Here is a 19,613-nt window from a genome sequence, read left to right on the forward strand (position 1 = left end):
GTCGCTCCGCCGTGCGGGAACTTGGTGTGAGCAGCGACTCGCTCCCGCTCTCGGCTCTGCATTCCAGAAAAGCCAGGAGACAAATCAATTTAATAAGCACCTTGTTCTCCCCCCACCCCACCCCCCACCGGCACCCCCTCCCTATTTACATTCAAATGAACATATTCAAGAACAATGGCACGTAGGGTACCAGATTACTGCTCATTAAGCGGAACACGCTAAAGTAACATGCAAGCTAGACCTTGTTAGTATTTTAAAAAAAGGGAAAGAAAAAGAAAAAAAACCTCCCCCAGCCCAATGCCACCCAGCCCAGCCCCACTGATGGCCACGGTCCGGGAAATGCGGGAGCAGGGGCGGGGGGCACGGCGAGGGGCGGCGGGGCTCGCCTTGGGACCACTTACCTTTGCCCAGYGCCGGCGAGACTCATCCAAGCAGCGCAGTGTGGCCACAGTCACATTTTGATAGCAAACATCTTCCTGAGCGTCAGATCACGGTCTCGTACATTTAAAGCTGACATCATATGAAGTCACTTTGAGCAGAATGACATGGGGATGCCACCATGGATCTTCCCCAAGCCGAGGCGCCGGGCTGGAGCGCGGTGGGTTGGGGCAGAGAGAGGAAGACRAGCCCCCCCTCTCCACGCACAATTTCCTTCCAGTTTAAGACGCACAAATCGCTCGTGTGCGAGCTGGGTTTTTTCCTCTCTCTCTCCCTTCTTAAAAAGCAACTTGCAAAGCAGAGGAATCGTTTTGCATGTGGCAAATTAGAAGGCAAGTGCGATTCACAAGTTGGGTGGAAAAGAGTGCTCCAGTTCTTGCTGGGGTTAGAAGAGCCACTCCGAGTGAGCGTGAGGATTTTTTTTTCTTCTTCTTCTTCCTTTTTTTTTTTTTTTTTTTTTTAAGAAGGGGGAGAATGATTTTTTTTTCTAAAGCAGCTACCACGCAACCATGCTCGAGTTATTTTGGCAACCCATCTGCAATCAGCTCCGTTGCAACCGAGCTGGAAGATAATTAATAAATTGTCACTTATCTGCGAGCCTCCCCAGCATGTATAAATTAATAGCCAACCCATTAATTAGGACAGTGTATTAATGTTAATTAAACTAAGTTTAATTCCAGCCCTCTCCCCTCTCAGGGTAGCTGGTGATTAGCCTTAAATAAATGCGGAGGGAGTCGTGTCCAGGACTAGATTTCGCTGCTGAAAAAAAAAATAAATTAAAATAATAATAATAATTTTTAAAAAAGACCCGTGTTTAGCGAAGGGAAGTTCTGCAAGTTGTCACCCCCTAAAGGTGCCCGCTGCCCCGGGGGGCACACCGACTCTCCCTTGCCCTTCTAGCCCCTGTCCTTGTCCTACCCCCCTCCGCGCTTTCTTCTTCCCCCTTTCTCCCCCCCGCCCCCCCCCAATGTAGACGACGCTACATTATAGCGCCTGGATGCCGGGGTTTCTTCCCTTCCTCTCTCTAATTAAAACGCCGTGATGCGGGAGGGGAGGATTTGCAGAAACCTCAGATGCGAGGACGCGGTAATTGAGAGAGTCCCGCGTCCACCTGTTTGGGGGGGCCCGGCTGCAGGGCAGCACCCCCCGGGCTCTGATTAGCCGCCCCGTTCCTCGCCGGGGCTATTCAGCCGAACCAATTTTCCCCCGGCGATTCAGGGCGCTCAATTCTCTTTCACTTGTAGCCACTATAGCGCTGCGTGGAACCTGGTTTTGTGTGTTTCTAAAATAAAGGGGAGGATTATCCGGGGGAGAGGGGGGAGCGAAGGGTTTAGATTGAGCCTGGCCAGAGGTAAAGCAAGCAATGAAAAGGCCCCTATATATATTTTTTTTTCCGCCTCCCTCGCACGCCTAAGAAAGTTTAGAGGAATTCGGGGGTTTTGTGCGCCGCTGACAAAGCCGCGCCTCCTCTCCCCGCCGGGGCAGCTCGCCGGCGGCTGTTTGCAGACAGGCTTTTTCACCTGCGAACCACAACACGCTCCAGAAACAAACTTTAAAAGCGGCGGCCGCCCCGGGCTGCCTGCGGGCGGAGGGGAGCGCCCAGCCCTGAGGGGACACCCCGCCTGGAGCATCAGGTGTTGGCATCCCCCCAGCCGTGCCCGCCCGGATCTCACGGGTCAACGTGCMAGGGAGCGAGGGAACCGTCCCGCTTCTGGAGGAGAGGCTGGGACGGGACCGTGGAGAACCACAGAAGCCGTGCCCGGTGTCTGGGCTGCGGGAGAGCCCGGCTGAGCCCCGGGGAGCCGCGCCGAGCCGAGCCGCGCTGCCCGCCCAGCCCGTGCCTCCTCCGGGCAGCGGGAGCGGGCAGGCGGTGTCTGGGTTGGGCTGGGCTCCGCTCGCTCCCGGGGCTCGCCGGCTTTAGCGAAGTATTTAATTAGCCTCCACAAACTTCTTTTCCTCGCCTGCAGATTATACTGAGTGGAGGGTTGGGAACTATTTTACACCTTGCCACTCACATGTTAATTAATCTCTATCTAACCCTAATTGCAGTTTATTCAAGCACCGCTCAAACAGCTCACCCACACAATAAACACTGGGGCTGCTTTTATCCATATTACTCCCCGCTCACACGTTGAGTAATTAACTCCAGTACCAACTAATAGTGCAAACAAATATTTTCTGTAAACGAGATGATTTCGGGCAGGATAAAAGAAGGGCTGCGGAGCCGGGGCCGGGAGCTCGCTGCCAGCTTCCCCGAGCTGCCCTCGTCCTTGCCGGTGTTTGCTGAACCGSATTTCTCCCTCTTTCCCTCCCTCCCTGGCCGAGGGGACGGCTGGCGGATCGCTGCTCTGTACCCACTGCCCTGCTCGGGGCAGCGGRTCCCGCAGGCCTCGGGGCTCCCGGGGGCGAGGAGAGCGGGGGATGCTCTTGCGGAGCCCCGGGGCTGCCTCCTTCCCGCATCCCGGAGAAGCTCCCGTGCATCCCGAGGCCGGGTACCGGCTCGGGCCGTGCCGCTGCCTCCCGGCCGGCTCGGAGCCGGGTGCCGCACGCCTTATGCATCAGGGCGTTGAGATCCCAGCTAAGAGCCGGGCATCAGAGCTCAGTATTTTAATTGAAATCGCAGGTTTAGGCACAGCTGGAGGCCGTCTCTATCGATTCGACTTCTGCTGTTCCGGCGAGCATATTACAAGTGACTGACTTTGAGCCAGCTGCCCCAGCCCCGCCGCCTGCCCACCGCCCAGGCCGAGCCCGAGCCCCTGTGCCCCCGGAGAGCCGAGCGGGGCGGGTGGGTTTGGGGGGGCCGAGCGGCCCGGCCCGGCTTTCGGAGGCAGGAGCCTGCACGTCGGATGCGCAGCGGGCTCCCGGCTCGGCCCCGCGTTCCGCCTCTCCCGTGGAGGCAGTTCTCCCGTGGGGTTTTAATCCTTCACCCCCGACATTTGGAGGCAGAAATGGTTTGCGGATTTTTCCCAGGAAGGCGCACGCCGCAAAGCCGTTCCCAATGCGGACGCGATCGCTCCTACGGTTATTTTTACGCCKCTGCCTCCCCAGAAAAACGAGTGTGGTGTCCGGGCGAGCCGGGTCGGACCCATGCGGGACACAGCGAGTCACCCGGGGCTTCTCTAGCGCCCGCTCCCCTCGGGGGTCCCGTACGCGCCCGGCAGCCCCGGACCCAAACGCTTCCCRGCCGCTGACATCGAAAACAGGCGGRGGTTCCCCTTTTTCTCCTCGACAGCCAGACCCGATTGGTGAGGGGCTCCTCGGGGCTCGCCCCGGGTGGGTCCCGGGCGGGCGAGAGCTTAGGGCCCCGCAGGCCCGGCCAGGCTCCCTGTGTCCGTCGGGCCGCCTCCGCTCGGGCAGTCGGCACTGGGCATTTCTGGTCCATTGGAAGATAACTTAGGATCCTCCTAGTTATTTAACTTGGCAGCTGCTTAAACTCCGCAGTGGAAGCTGCCGAAAGTTATTAGCATTATGCTTCAATCTCCTCAAAATGGTGGCTTTGATTTCCATGCTGCTTTGCTTTTTATAGGTATTTTTCTAAATACTTTTTTCTTCATTTTTCCCTCCTTATTTTTTTAATAGAAGGTGCTGGACTGCCGGGTGAGCCACCAGCCCAGGCAATTAGGATGGGGCTGTCTTTGTGAGTCTGGCTGGGGGAGCAGCTTTTTCTGTGRCTTTGCAGCTTTGTGGCTGGTGCAAGGTGCGCTGGTGGGGCTGGGAGGAAGGTTGGGCTGTGSTGTGCCCGGCACTGGCCCCACCGTGCTGGGTTTTGGTCTGTCTCGGTGCAAGGCATCATTGCAACCTCGAAGGGTCTGCCCAGAGATGCTCCCAAGGTGTTTGGCCACAGCTTGGTTTGCTGTGGTCAGAGACAGATGCTGTTTGGACAAATTAATGAGTAACGAACAGASAAGTCAGGATAGCAAAGTTTGGGGCAGGGGTGAAGTGAGAGTTGTTACCCATCTGAGTCTTTCCTGTTACCCCTCTGAAACAGTGATATTTCATACAACAGGAGCAGTACCAATGCCTCAATCCCCATGGGCAATCCATCTCATCCTGCAGGGCTCATGGAATTGGTGGGGTGACCCTGCTGCCCTGTCACCCAACAGAGACTGCCACACTGGGGCCAGGGTAGTGCCTGGCAAGGCTACATTGGATGGAGCAGAAGCTTTGAGTCCCTCCAGAGTATTTTTTCATCCCATTTGCCTATCTATAGGCAGATAATTTTATTTTACTTGTTTTTTTTTTTTTTTTTGGTTTTTTTTTTTTTTTTTTTTTTTTTTTTTTTTTTTTTTTTTTTTTTTTTTTTTTTTTTTTTTTTTTTTTTTTTTTTTTTTGGGGAGGTAAGTTTTTGGAAAAAATTGTACCCCTCTACAGGTCCCAGAGGAAGTGTGGTTAGTGAGATTTTGGAAGCAAACTGGCTCAGAGTCCTTGCATGGTTGTGCTTCTCTACTTTGTCAGTGATGGCAAGAGTAACATCGACATTTTCAACCTGAATCCAATTTTAAAAGCTGGTATCTGACCTGCTTCTAAAGCTGTTTGAAATCTAGTCCCGCTGCAGAGCAACCGGCAGGGCACCGTGGCAGGAGCTGCACAGAGTGCCTTGATGGCAATCAAACGGGCTTATGTAATTCTAAAAATGGCAACTCCTTACTTGCCACATCTCTTTCTGTCTATGCGGAGAGTCCTGCAGAGCTGCCAAACAGAAGCAATTGAATGAACTCTTTTCCCGGCTCATTCCTCCTTCCGCAGCTCGGAGAAAGTGAGCCAGAGCCTATTCTAGTTTGCCTGTCAACAGGAATGGTAACTAACGGCTCGATCCCAGCCAGGCTTTATGCCCCAAAAACGCTGCCTGCCTGCCTGTGCGGAGCAGRGAGAGACAGGGTGAGGGAAATCGAGTTCCTGGTGCGAGACTGGTCTGGCCCAGGAGGCAGGAGAGGTGTCGGTGGAATCCACACCACATCCAAAGCCAACCTGACCAGTCAGGCAAGGAAGGAATTATTAAAAGGRTGAGCTGCTATTCTCCATCCTTTTTGTCAGAAATAGTCACCCTTCGCGTTGCAGTGATGGAGCAATGCCGTGTTTCGTTTCTGAACGCTGAAACTGAAAGATRTTCCTTCCTAATGTTTTGAAATGTTGTACTTTTTTGTTTTGAAAGAGTAGGAGCTTTCAAGTTTTTCTAGGTTTGTAGGGGTTTTTTCCCCTTATTTTCTATTTAGGAGAAAAGGTGGGAGGAAGTAGAGAAGGAGAATATAATGGGGGGATGGCCTTGTTCTCACTTTCCTACTGAAAACGTTTCAGGAAAAGGAGCAAAAAGCAGTGAAAATGGGTAGAAGCCCACTTCAGTTTCGTGTTCCTATTCCTTCCCTTTTTTTGCTTGAAAGAAGGATGGCCAAAAAAGTAAGTGGGACAAACTCCACGTGTTTTGAATTATTCTGCCCTTAATGAGATAGAAAAACATCTCATTTTTGAAATTACTTCCTTTTTCAGTGAAGAAAACSAAACACAGAAAGAATCTTTCCAAAGCCAATCTTTCCACTGTCTTTTTGCCACTCGCTCCTCTCTCAGTGCTGTCCAGCCTTTCTGCCTTTGCCACATTAGGTTGGTTGAGATTTGTATTTGCCACGGTTTGAACTGTTGTCACAGGTGTCCCCATCTGCTGCAGAGCTGGACTCCAGGGGCTGTGTGGTACAGAGGTGGCAGTGGATGGCAGTGGATGGCAGTGGATGGCACCTTGTCCCCTTCCTCTGGGGCGTGTGGGACAGGCAGGACTGCAGCATCCCTGTCCCTTCGTGGTGCCCAAGTCAGAGGGAGCCTGGCAAAGCTCCCAGATTGACAAGTGAAAGTGCTGCTGTGCTGCTTGGGCATGAGAAAAGGACTGATTTCACCCCAGAAGACAGGATCTAGAAGAACCACAAAAAATATCCCAAGAAAAGGAGCCCAAACTAAAATCTTGATCGTGTATTGGAGGAAAGGCTTCAATGCACAACCCAAGTATTTCCTCAATGTTCAAGAACACCCACAAATTACATAAAAATAGATGATGATTTATTTATTTGATTCAATTATTAGCCTAGATTGTGGTTTTGGGGTAGGGGTGGGACTGGAGATAGTGATATTGAAAAACCAATTGTGAGAAAAGCCCAGGCAAATCATTTGGGGGAACAGAGGAGTTGCCTCAGCGCTTCTTCGCAAAACACAGAGCACTGCAGAACCCACCAGGAGCTCTGAGACTTCTTGGGTGTGGAGGACCTTACCAGGGTAATTGTTTGTCCCTGGGGAGCTCTGGGCCCTTGGTCCCACAGTCCATGGGTGAGGTGGGTGTCCCAGGGCTGTGGCCAGTGTGTGTTGGAGGGATTGGCTCATCAATTCCTGCCTACACACCAAGCAGGTGACCAGGGGAAGGTCTGTCATGGTGAGCATCAGCTGCCCCTGCTGGGTCACCCTTCCCATCCAATTGGGCTGTGCTACCAGTTGGTCCCAAAAACTGGTGAATATGGCTCTGGGACATGTTCCTGTCCCTGACATGAGGGTCTGGATGGGCTTGGAGGCTGCCACGTGCTCYGCCTCTGATGTAAAACCAAACCCGCAATCTTTGCTTGTTTAGATGGACAAAAAAATACCTTCCCCATTTTCAGATTTCACCACCACGTTTGCTTCTAGTCTTTGAGGTATTTATCTCCTCCTACCTCCCTTCCAGTGCGTGCTTCTCCTCTCCAGCTGACAGCCTGGGACAGCCCCGAGATCAGCTGCTTGTGGAGCTCTCTGTGCAGAAAGCCAGTCCTAAACGGTGTGGCCTTTGTTCCCCCCAGCTGTCGTATCCTCCGGGATCTGCAACAAGTCCTCATTTTACAGACCCCATCTTGACAGTCCCCAATCTGATCTGACCACCTGGTTTGTTTTTGAATCGAGCACTTGAGTCATAACATTTCTGTTTATTTCAACAACTGTATTCCTTGCATAGGAAATGAGCCAAGATGGTCTAAGGCGGGGAGAGCGAAGCATGTCGTGGTTGTAATTGCTTTTGCTCTCCCAATATAAAATTTTACAGTATAATCAAAATCTTATTTTTGTAGTACTGGACTCTGTTATTGACTTAATCTTCTTAAGTGCTCCTATTATTCCAGTGATTTCATCGTTGTATGTTGATTTTAATCTTTTGATCTCCATATTAGCTACTGCCTGCAACTAATTTGTTGCTCAGTGTTTTTCTTTGTTTTGACCTGTGAGGCATTTTCCTCATGGCACACAACTCTGCTGGCAGATTGCATATAATCTCTGCACTTTTTTCTCCCATATTTTGCATAGTTACAACAAATGCGGATTTACAACTTGAAATGGAATATGTATCTTTTAGAAAGGCTGAAGAAAATATCACTTCAGGTTTAGCTTGAGAGCCTAAATGTRTTTGATTAAAGGAAATACCATGGAATACAGCTCGCCAGAGAGAGGTGTCACACCGGCTTTTTTTTAGTCCAGCAAGTTCATGATGGGTGAAAACTGCAATAACTGTAATTTATATTATATGCAGTCAGGATCAAAGAGTTCTGAAAGCAACATTAGAGCTGAGATGAAGAAGGCTGGGTTTTGTGTATGGCTCAGAGGGCTCTCCTAGCCGAGCTTGGTTGGATACAACAGTGGCTTTGTTGAACAAAGCCATGTTCCTGGCAACATGGAGCAGTTTTGTGAACAAACACTGATGGTGGAAGTGCAGAGTTGTGAACTTCACAGCCAAAGTGCAGAGGTTGACATACGGCTCAGCTGCATTTTGGTTGGCCATTACATGACAGCTTTTCCCCTTGGTAGTTGATGGTTTAACCTGTGCTGATTTATCATGTGCTTTGTTTGCATTAGCTTTTTCTTTTARAGCTTAGAGAAATAATTTTTGCCTTAGGTTTGCTGTGACTTTTTAARAAAGAATACAGCCTGAACGTTGACAAAATCATCTTTGCTTTGTTGCGTGCCTGTTTATGCTTCTGAACACAAATTGCCTTCTAATATTTTTGACGTTTTGGTCACTAGAAAGGCAGRAAAGCAATTTCTAAGATGCCTATGGGCCAGAAGACATGCATTACAGCAGAGGGGAAAGAATCTGTTAGTTGCTGAAATATAAAACAAATTGGATGAACAGCTGCTGACACTTGTCAGTCAAAKAGTTGATAGCATTTTCAGTCTCCATGCCACATGCTTTAAGTAAGTCTGTCAAAAAAAGGATATTTTCGCTGGACTTCCCTGTAAATATGAGAGAAGTTTTGGCCTGATCTATCATTTAAAATTTTGCTGGCAGAAGAATGAAATTTTCCTCTTTTTCCAAAACTGATTGACATAACTGTACTGGCAGATTCTTCATCTAGGTGCAGTTGTACTGGCAGAAAGTCCTTTGTTGGAGCTCATTCCATACAGCAATGGGTTGAAGTGAACCAGCAGCAGATCCTCGCATTCCTCGGCCAGGTTTGCCAGTGCTCCCATCCATCCATCCATCCACAAACCCTTTTAGGTGCTGCCCAAGCTGTGCTCTGCAGGAGCTGAACCCTGTCCAAACTCTACTCTGTGGCCAGGAGGGATTTGAACCCAGGCTGATATTTTTCAGGCAGAACCAAACCATTTTGGATTTGAGGTTTCTGCAGGATTGACCCAGTGGCTCTTCCTGCTCCCGGTACYGCAGTGCAGCACCCATTTAGGGGAGAGTTGGGCTGCCAGAACCCCCCAACCACGTGCAGGGTTAAAGACAGGGAGGATCAGGGTGCAGGGCACTCCTTTGCCCAGCCACAGGCTGCAGGCTCTGGACTGGGAGGTTAAATCCTGCTTTGTATGCATTGCTTGTATGCAACACCTTCTCCCTGCTTTCACTAACATAACGTGAAGCTCATCTTTTGGGTCCAAACGCCTTAAAAATAGTGAGCTGGCTAATGCTTCCCTGTTCTGTGCTCAAGCCTCAGGGCTGTGGAATCTCTGGGGTTTGAGGGCACAGGCATAGGGTCACTGCCCATGACAGAGGCACTCAGTGAGGGTGCCCAATCGCTGCTGTTCCAGGGAGGTGCCGACGCGCGTTAGCGATGCACAGCCAAGGAGCATCTCCTGAAGGCTGCGCCCACACTCTCTCATTCAAAAAACTGAGCAGGGCTCACTATTTTGAAAGGTGGCAGGTGGAAGTGGGCTGTGTTTTTACCCAATAAATATTTTGTGTTTAAAAAAAAAAGAAAAAAAAAGGAGCCATTTCCAGAGCGGAATCAAGCTGTTTCTCCAGCTCTGCTCTGCCTGACTGAGAGCAGAGCTATAAATTTGTGTGTCCTTCAGTGCTCTTTGCTACCAGCCTGGTGACCATCGCAGTGAGGCTTTCTCAGAGGGCACACTCTTGGAGCTGTTGTCCTTCACATAAATATTTGGGACAGCTGAGGGAGAGGATAAAGAGGGCATGGGCACACGTGCGCATCAGTGTGTGTATGGGTCTCAAGTGGGTCTCAACCACCTAGAAAGAAGGGACCAGGTCATATTTGCATTTTGGTCCTTGCTTTACATCTTGCGAGACTTGCTTTGTCAGGGAAATCCTGGAAGGGCTTCAGGGTGGGATTGAAGGCTCCAAGCATAACGAGGTCAAGGAATAGATGTTTTTTTTGTGCACATCCCAGTGACTGACCTGTGGAGGCATCTGAACAGGTTTTGATAGACCTAGTATGACTTAAACACTCAGCTAGTACCCCAGCTCTTCTGAGGACTCAGGGCCAAGTRATTGCACAGATGAAGGGTGGGTAARAAGAAGGAAAACTTCCTCTGTCAGTGGTCACAAAGCCGTATTTGTGCTTAAGTCCTCAGAGATTGCTTTTTTTTTGGCAATGCTTCCCTCTACCAGCAGCACAAAGCAGTACAAAAATCAAAAAGTGGTCTGCTGGGCTASAGCCAGGGTTCAAAATGTCTATTCTCGTGCATCAGATAGCTCCTCAACATGTAAATGGTGCCAAAAGTGCATGTCCACCACCCAGTCCTAAAGKGAAGCCCCTGCTAATGCTCCTGTTCTAAGGGAGTGGTGCATGCCTGGGAAAGGTGGATGCTGAATGTGCAGGATGTGGCCATCCAATAATCACAGCCAGATGCCAAACTGTGACACAGAGGGAAGGGACCCAAACATCCAGCACTGCAGCTGAATATGCTCCAGGATCTATAATCACCTCAGCCCAGTCTGGGACTCAACACCCCCTTCACAGGCAGTTCCAGAGGTGCCAATCTCATCCTGTATGTCCAGGCAGGATCTCATGTTTTTTGGGCTCTGGAAGATGGTTTAGTTTGATGGTTYATTATGTCAGGCAGGCTCATCCAGGCCGGATGTTTTTCCATTTCCATTTTATTTGTGAAGGATGAACATTTATTCTGGTTCCCCAGGCTGGCATCAGGTTGTTGTGTCTGGGGGTAAAGGACACCATTTCTGCTTCTCTCTCAAATGAAACCTGGGCTAGCAGGAATCACTTCTGGTGTGAATTGGCTGATGGGAGGGAAACCTCTCAGAAAACTCTCTAACAGAGAATCACAGAATGGATTGGGTTGGAAAGGACCTCAAACACAATCCAGTTCCACTTCCCACTAGACCAGGYTGCTCAGAGCCCCRTCCAGTCTGACCTTCCAGGGATGRATTATCCACSACCTCTCTGGGCAGCCAGTTCCACTRTGTTTCCATTAAACATGTTTTCCATCAAACCAGACTTTCATTTAATTTCAGGTCAGGGTTTGTCCCTGCCTTGTGCCCAAGTGCTGCTGCAGTTGGCTGCTTTGGGAGAAGTTAAAATACAAACTGAGGCCTTTTGAAGGAAGGKGAGTGTTGGGTAAGGCTGATGGCCATAGAATAACAGGGGCTGAACCAGAGCAGACACCAATTAAATGTCCAGGGACAAACAACAGTCACAGCAGAAATACCCTCATACCTGGGGAACAGAYAGTGTGCTCCCAATCCTGACCCCTGGGGAGCAAATCAGGAAACCATCTTCTTAATTAATAAACTAAAGAACACCCATGAGAAAAGAAAATGCCTTTATTCTGAGAGGTGGGGGCTCTTACATCTCAGCTTGGTTTGGTTTTTTTTCTAAGGCAGACATAAAAAGACTCCATAATTTATTATTAGGACATCTGAATAGTTATTTATTGAGAAGCCACAGTTCTCACACTTTTACAACTGTCGGCTTGTATAAGGCAAAAAAAGCAAGATGGATCACTATTTTACACAGAAAGTAAAAGCTCTGGAGAAGGAACTGATGGACATGCAGTTACTGGTCAAAATGCAATGTACATGACATATATAAAAACCATTGTGAAACAGAGGAATTGTAAATTATGGTTACAATCTACCGAAATAAATATTCAATATATTATTATAAACACATTTGTAGAGTCTAAGATTGTAATTAAAGTTGTCTTTGTACATACACGGTTATTTGAAATTTAAACAAAAATGTAACATTTAGAGGAGCAAACGTCAACATAAAACAACTGCTTTGGACTTGTAATGTGGCATGATATATCCATAATGATAGGATTAATCTGGTGTGGCAATTAGAATGACTAATCCTTTGGGATGTAGTCTCTATGGAGTTAACTGCATATTGAAGGGAAGAGCCTGGTACATTAACAAGGATGCAGAACGATTCAAACGGCTGTCTGGGTTTGTTTGTTTTCTGGTTTTTAAATGAACAGAGAGAACAAAAAAATCATTTGTAATTGCCTGGTTTTTCTTTAAAAACAAAGCTGTTTTTTTTTTTTATTAATTTTAAGCAGTTGGCATCCACAGAAGAGAAACAAAGAAATGAAAGGACTCGAGTCACTCATCTTCACAACAATTTACCATCAATGTATATACAGTACATTAATGAAGCATTGTTTAAACTTTAATAACAGGGACACACCTAGCATGTTCTCTATGTAGTTTTTTCCATTAACAGTATTAAACAATGGTGCTCCATATTGCTTATGAACATATAGATATGAAATTAGGAAACTGATGAATCAAAGAGAGGTGCTAATCTTATTACCACACAGCTAACATGGCATTTGTATTGGTAAACTTCTCATGGGCATTTAGAGCTGACATAAAAATTCCTAATGTGGCTAACTGAGTTACAGACGAGGTACATGCACGGATACCAGGCGACCCCCAGCCGGTGCTCCAGCGTCTCTAGTCGTCCTCTTCATCCTCCTCATCGCTGTCCTTCATGGTGATCCCCTGGAGCCCCCCGCCCTCGCTGACCGACGCCGTGGCCTCCTCTACCGTCAGCCGGTTCCGGATGGTCTCGTAGGTTTTGCTGTTCAAGGTGGAGTCCAGCACGCCTTGCAATCGGAAATCCCGGTACGTTTTCTGCAATAGGGACAAGCATGGAGGGAAGGACATGGGGAGAGGTCAGAGTGATACGCAGCTCCTCTGCTTTGGTGCAGGAATCGACCTGTGCCCCGTGCTGGGGGTTGGGAGAGCTGGGATACCAGGGAAATCCCAGCCCTGGGGATGTTCTGCATCGCCTGGGGRGCACAAAGGCCACAGGGCCATCTCTGCTGGCCACCACTGGCATGGCAGAAATCCCTTTAGGGTGCCTTGGGCTACAAATTACCCTTTGTGGGCCAGTGAAGTGGCTGAGCTGGGTGGTTTTAGAGCAGTGGGGCAGCTCAGGGGAGCTTTGCACAGGGTGTGCTGGGGTCTAAGCAGTCATCAAAGCAATGTAAGGGTTCTGCTCTAACTTCCCGTGCTCCTGGATGTGCTCATCCTGCCTCTAATGTCAGTTATTTCTCCTCAAACAGCAGGACGCTTATCGCCCGTACCTACAGATGTGATTACACATTCCCGGAATGCTCCATATTAAACAATCCTACCTACAGTATGGGGATTAAATAAACTAAGTCCAGGATACTGGAGGAAATTATTGACGTATAAATATAAGCACAGGGCACATGTTCCTTAAATCTCCCTTTCTTCACCTCAAACTGGAGCTGCATTTCCATGGTTCCCATTTTCCCCTTGTTATTACAATTAACATATCTTATGTGAATTTATGTTTAAAAGCTCCTCGATTCTGTGAGATAAAACTCTGGTCTCGTTGTTCATTTAATTCTGCTCTGTGCTCTGCATAGAAACTATTTACTGTTCTGCTATTTCAGAAAGTCCTTGGGTTTGTTATAGCTGCTTCTGAATGTAATATTGGTATAAATAAAGCACAAGGAAAAAAGCTTTCCTCAGCTAACTGACAAGTAGGAATAATCTGTCTGTGCCTGTTGTTTTCAGTTATGAAAAGCACATTTAATACATTTCAGTTTTAATTTATTCATGCCTTCAATGTGTTCACTGCACACAAGACCATAAACATTATAAAATACTAGACCAAAAAGCATTAGATAGAACCTAAAATGATCAAAAATATATTTACCCCCTTCTGTGATCTTATTATTTCATGTAAACCACTGTGATTTCACACTGAAATAATTATCATTAGTCCAAGGCACGCACACRCACACATATACACATACACGTGCATTTAAGGAAAAAAAAATGCTACTTTCAGGGTATGTTATCTCACCTTTGTGATCTCTTAAAAGTTGATTATATACACCCATTGTAAAAGAARCAACTTCAATTAACTATGAGAACAATCTCATTTACATTCTGACAATAATCACAAGCCATAGCTGGGCTTAAATGTTTCTGGCAAAACAGCGTTAAAAACTTTTGGGTTGATTTAATCTATTTTAACACCAGAGTTCACTGGTGTGATCAGCAAATTTGTTCACAAAAAGGCTAAKTTTGGTGCACTTACTGTACAGGTAAGGTCAAATAGCAAGAGATTTTTTTTTTAATGCAAGGATACTTTGTTCCTGTTTGCATACCTGTATTTTACATCTCTATGCATTTCAAGTTCCTGTTTATCCTGTGCTACCTGCCCTATTTTAAAGAATTTTAAAGAATTAAAATTCAATTATTTTAAAGAATTTTAACGAATCCGGAATTTATCTGCCAGTGCCAGTTTGCCACACACCTGCAGGCACATGCAGAAGCTGAGGGATGCTGAGAACACCCTGGGTTCTTACCTTGACTATCCTAATGAGAGTTTTCAGTTGGTAGATGTGGAGCTGCAGGTCCATGCGGTCTGTCAGCCAGGTGCACACAACACTCATGGAGCTGGTGTACCATTGCTGCAAGAGAAACACAAGACTTGTCCAGCAACCCCGCTGGGGGGGGTGCCCCGAGTGGCACCGGTGCCCCAAGCACCCCATAACATCCACCCCAACCTTCCACCCGGCTCATGGGGGCACAGACTGACAGGGGAGGCAGGCATCTGCTCTCACACCAAGCTTCCATGCATGAGCTTTCAAATTTTAATGATAAACTTATTAGGAGAGTAAGGCCACCAGTAAACCCACAAGGTTTTGTAATCTGATTTTGCCGCTGATGGCACTGTGGTGTGCGTTGGGCTCGAGCCATGTTCGAACCCGTTTCCCCCACAGTCCTGCCTTGAAGGGGGTCAGTCCCACACTCAGGTTACTTACCATCTTCAATTTCSATCATGAACAGACACAGGATGAGCCTGGTTCCGTGGGGGTGAGCGGAGGGGAGGCTCATGGGGAGCAGGGTTTGGCTGGGGGGAAGGATGCTGCTGTAAGCACCTACGGGTACCTGCCCAGCCTGTGTGGGAAACACTCTGCTTTCACCCTCACAACTATGAAAGATGGAAAAGCAGCAAGGAAATGAGCTTTTTTAAAGCTGCTGAACTCACAGGGCCCCTCCAGGGGCTGAAATTGTGCTGTTTTGTGCAAAAGGCTCGCACAGGAAAGCTCTGGTGGGCGGCGAATCAGCTCACGCAGGGCTGACCCTGCACGTCTGATGCCACACAGACAAGCAGTGAGCCTTCCAGAGGAGGAAAATCAGGGACTGGGGGGTRATGGGGAATCATAAAACCTCCCCACGATGCTCAGCACAAAGCAGGCAGAAAGCCATCGCACCCTTCTCACACATAGAATCAAATCCTGGACTGCTGAAATTAATCTAGAACCTGTTAGAATACTAAAGAAACCCCACCAGAACTGTTTATGAAAATCCTGATTGAGCATCATTCAGGTTAGTTTGGAATGCAGCTGCCTCCCAACAAGCCTCAAACTTCATACCAGTCCAAATCAGGTCTTGCTGCCCCCCTTGGGTGGGGGTCTCCGACACAGAACATTGCCCTTTTCCCGCTGACTGTGGAAGCTGCCAGCGCAGCAGGGGAACAGAGACAACTCAATATTCTGTAATTGCAAAACTGCAAAAATTGCTGGTGATTTGTTACCCTCCATCCTTCGACACTGGCACCCACAAGCTGGCACGAGGCTCACCAAAGCAAACAAACGAGTCTAAGCTAGAGCAGCCCCGCACTACAAAAATGTGTGCCCAACACACATCTCCAAACCGTATGGCAGCACACCCGGGAGCTGCAGGGGAAAGCAAACCCCAAACCCGATGATGTTCCTCTACTCTACTTTCTACAGCACCTCTTTAAAATGGAGGAAATAAGGAGATGGAAGAATCACCRAAGAAATGGCATGTGGTGACCTCATGCTCAATGCTTACAGCTCTGCAACTCRTGGCAGAGATTCTGCTGACCCTTCCTCTCCAGGATGGAAAGCTGGCAAGAGCTTGGATGAGCCTAATTGAGACTGGCAAGCGGGAGCTCTCAGCTGTCACCTGAGGTCCTGACATCAGACTGGGGCTGAACAGTGAGTGAAGCACCCTGGTAAGGTGGTGTGGACATGATAAGCACAGGAGACACAAAGCTCTTGTGGGGTTTCGTACCTTCCACTCCCCCAGACTAGTCTGAGAAGTCAGAGCATCCCTGGATATCCCCTAAGGATCCCAGGTGCCAGCTGGTGGTGGGGTGGCACAGAGTGACTGCTGCCACCGAGGGATCTGCCTGGGTTCCCGTGAAATGCTGCAGACCCACACGGGCAAAACAAAGAAATCAYTGATGTTCATAACGCCGCTTTTCTGCAATCAGAAATCAGAGCCTGACTGAGTCATGCTCTCGGGTGATCTGAGCTGTGATCCAGGGCTGTGCTGGCACGKGGATGCCCAGGTCAGCCGAGCACCTCTTTCCCCTTCTCCTGCCACCTCTTCAAATCAGAACCCCCAAAGGGTGTGATGGTGTGTRACACACACACACCCTCTCCCTTCCCCTGCTGCCTCCCATCCTCCGCAGAGCCAGGTCTGTGTGTCACCTCCACATGAGATGAGGAGTCCCTGGCAGGGGCAGGTCCTGCCGTTYCTGTCTGTCCCACGCACGCCCACGCCGCTGTGTGATCCCGAACAGAAATTATCACCTCTGCCCGCAGGTTATTGGCAAGGTGACTTCGCTGCTGCGAGACCTTTGGAGGGAGCAGAATGAAATGTTTTTTCTGTTTTCTGGAGGGCACTTCAACACTCTGGGCTCTGGGGAGATGCAAACTCCTCGGAACAAAATGTGAATATCACCCCTCTCCTCTTGAGCACCGGCTGACAAGGGCTCAGCCAGGCGTAGTGCTCGGCTGCATGAAAGGAGCTCTCTTTCTCAAAGCCAACTTACTCCAAAGACTTTCTGCTTTACGAGGAAAAGACAAAGTCTAATTCATTGATCTTGATACACAAAACCGTCACGTCACTTCATAGAGCACACACCAACTGCTGAATTTAAGCCCTGCATATTCATAAAAATAAGTTAGCCCATAAATTAAATGTTCCCTTTAGCTATCACTAGTGTTGATGTGCTATAAGACGCACAAGCCCTCTGATTCATGACTAACCTACCAAAGAAGATAACATTTGCATATGATTATATTATTAAAAAAACAACAACAAAGCCAAATGCTCCTAAACAGAAACGTGATCATCTCGGACAAAAGAGCACAGAGTGGTCCTGTGGGGACACTGGCCACCCTGCTTCCCCCAAGGAGAGTCTGTCATTTCCTGAAGGACAGTGGGGTTCATGCTGGGGACACAGGGTCCCCTTGGGGACGCAGCTCCAGCCTTGTGGCTTKTCCCCAAAGTCAGGGTGTAGAGGTCACAGCCCGAATACTGACAAGGGGCTGCAACACATCTCAGGCACATTTCTGGAGCCCCCAAACAGCTGTGGCGCAGGCACACCAAAGTTAGAACTGTAAATATATTTTCTGAAAAAAACCTTCTCTCACCTGGTTGTAAAGAATGAGTAAATCTCACTGATGGTCCAGGCCCACAGACAAAACCCCACAGATCACTCACTGTAGTACACACACATTACTGGTACCACWGTCCCTGCTGCTCAAACCACAACCCAGCCCCCAGCAGAGGGAATGCAGACACTCCTTGGGTGCTCTCAGAGCCCAGTCACTGCAAGCAGACACAGAAAGGAATTCAACCCCTCTTTCAGGTTATTTTTCCTGTTGTCCTCCTTTCTTTCAACAGCAACTCTCACTGCTGAGTGCTGGGCTGGGTGGATGAGGTGGGCCATGGGCTGGCTGGGATGCTCCAGGATGGGTATTAGAGTATTACAGAAGATGTGCACTTCCATGGCTGCCAACACTTCCATCCAACACCCCAACCAGTTTGAAGAATAAGCTTCCTTGTTCCCCGGCCCACTGCCTTTTTTTTTTTTTTTTCTTTTTTTTTTTTTTTTTTTTTTTGCCTTTTTTTTTTAATTTTTGAATGCAAAAACATGATCAATAAGTTCCTGAAATAGCAAGTTTGTCTCTGAATACATAAATTGTAAAAATTGGTATGAATAAATCTGCAAGAAGCACACTGAATGCGGCACATTTTATCAAAACCCAGCCCTGTGCTGGGTTCCTGCGCTTTCCGGGAGGTGGTGTCATTACACATACCCAGGAACATCTGCAAACCCCCGTCTTCTTTGGTGTGAGCTGAATGGAAGCATGACCTCCTGTTCCTTGCCATGAACCTCGAGTTCACACTCATATTTTACATGTTACAGGAAGCCACAGCTCACCCCAGGGGTGCTGCAAACAGAATCTCGTAAGCCAGATGCAACACTGCTTCTTAAGGCACCTGAAGGAGCTGTATTCTTCATTCAAAAGCTTACATACTAGTAGCTTAAGGTCACTTCAGCTTTTGTAAAGAGTGGGACAAAACCAGGAATGCTTATAGGGCTGGGTTGTCAGCAGGGTAGCAGAGGGATTACAAGGAACCTGTGACTCTGCCTCTTTCTGCCTTTACTGGTAGTTTTTTTGTGTGTGAACAAGTGCCATACAACAGATTGAGGCTGGTATAAAGGCCTGGGACTGTGCAAGAGCACCCCGCTGAGCCTCAGCTGTGCTTGCAATTAGCAATAGGCATGAAATGATTATTGTTGTGGTGGCTGATGGCAATCTGAAGTGACAAGTTTTATGGGGGAAGTTGTAGTAGGGATGTTCAGCAAGTTTCTGCAAACCATTAATCGAAGGCTTCAGCACAGTTTAGTCAAAGCTATTTTATGTCATTCCAAAGGTCTCACAAGGATGCTGAAAGAATATTTTTCTGCTCTCAGTGCCTTGGAATGGAGTTTTTCTAGGTCAGGGATTCTTTACTGCCCTATTTAGTGTCAAAAATACCCATTTGCCTCAAATTAGCAGAAAGCTTGTAGTTAAGGGCTAGAGATTAGGCATACAAAATTACTCAGCAGGTGACTGCCGGGTAGATTTGGGGGTTGAGAAGTCTTTAAAACTGACTACAAGACATTATATACTTCTGACAAAAGAACATAGTAATCCTACCTGCTTGCTTTAACCACTGTTGTTTGTCCATTATTATGTGCTTTAATGCTCATAAGAGCAAAACTACTGGTGATACTACTCAATTACCATAGTAACTCTCCCCTATGACCTCTCATTTCAGTACTCCCTTTCCAACAAGAACCAATCCAAGCAGGGCAAATCTATTTAAAACTGTGACACACACTGCACAAGGDGACTCCGAATGCCGGCTGGCTCCCTCTCTCTTTGTCCGGGACKTGGGCTTGTTTTGAAATGCTGAAAGGCAGCTTTGAAATGAACCCTTGAATTCAAGGTGTTTCAAAGATGAGGGACTGGATGCTGGGCGGCCACCTCTGCAGCATCCCCGAGCTGGCCAGCACACAGCGAGGGGACCACAGAGGTGGGAAGGGACAGAGGAAGAGGCTGACTGTGAGTCTTATTTCCCAAAGAAAAACTGAACCTGCTCTCAGGCAACAGTTCAAAGC

At 48.2% G+C, this 19,613-nt stretch overlaps 1 protein-coding gene across 6 annotated transcripts in view; it reads right to left on the minus strand.

Annotated features, from left to right (window-relative positions):
• Window positions 1-11,456: 11,456 nt before the first annotated feature.
• The window catches only part of CADPS (calcium dependent secretion activator), a 202,989-nt gene continuing 194,832 nt past the window's right edge, over window positions 11,457-19,613 (minus strand). For all 6 annotated transcript variants that reach the window (XM_057375338.1, XM_057375342.1, XM_057375341.1 and 3 more), the window contains 2 exons: window positions 14,485-14,589; window positions 11,457-12,769 (listed from right to left, as the gene is read on the minus strand). In XM_057375338.1, coding sequence (XP_057231321.1) covers window positions 12,590-12,769; window positions 14,485-14,589 — 285 coding nt within the window. In that variant the 3' untranslated portion in view covers window positions 11,457-12,589. The remainder of the gene's footprint in view (window positions 12,770-14,484; window positions 14,590-19,613) is intronic.

Source organism: Malurus melanocephalus, unplaced genomic scaffold, assembly GCF_030028575.1.
Source record: "Malurus melanocephalus ecotype Western Australia unplaced genomic scaffold, MMel_1.1 scaffold_245, whole genome shotgun sequence".
Classification (NCBI taxonomy): Eukaryota; Metazoa; Chordata; class Aves; order Passeriformes; family Maluridae; genus Malurus; species Malurus melanocephalus.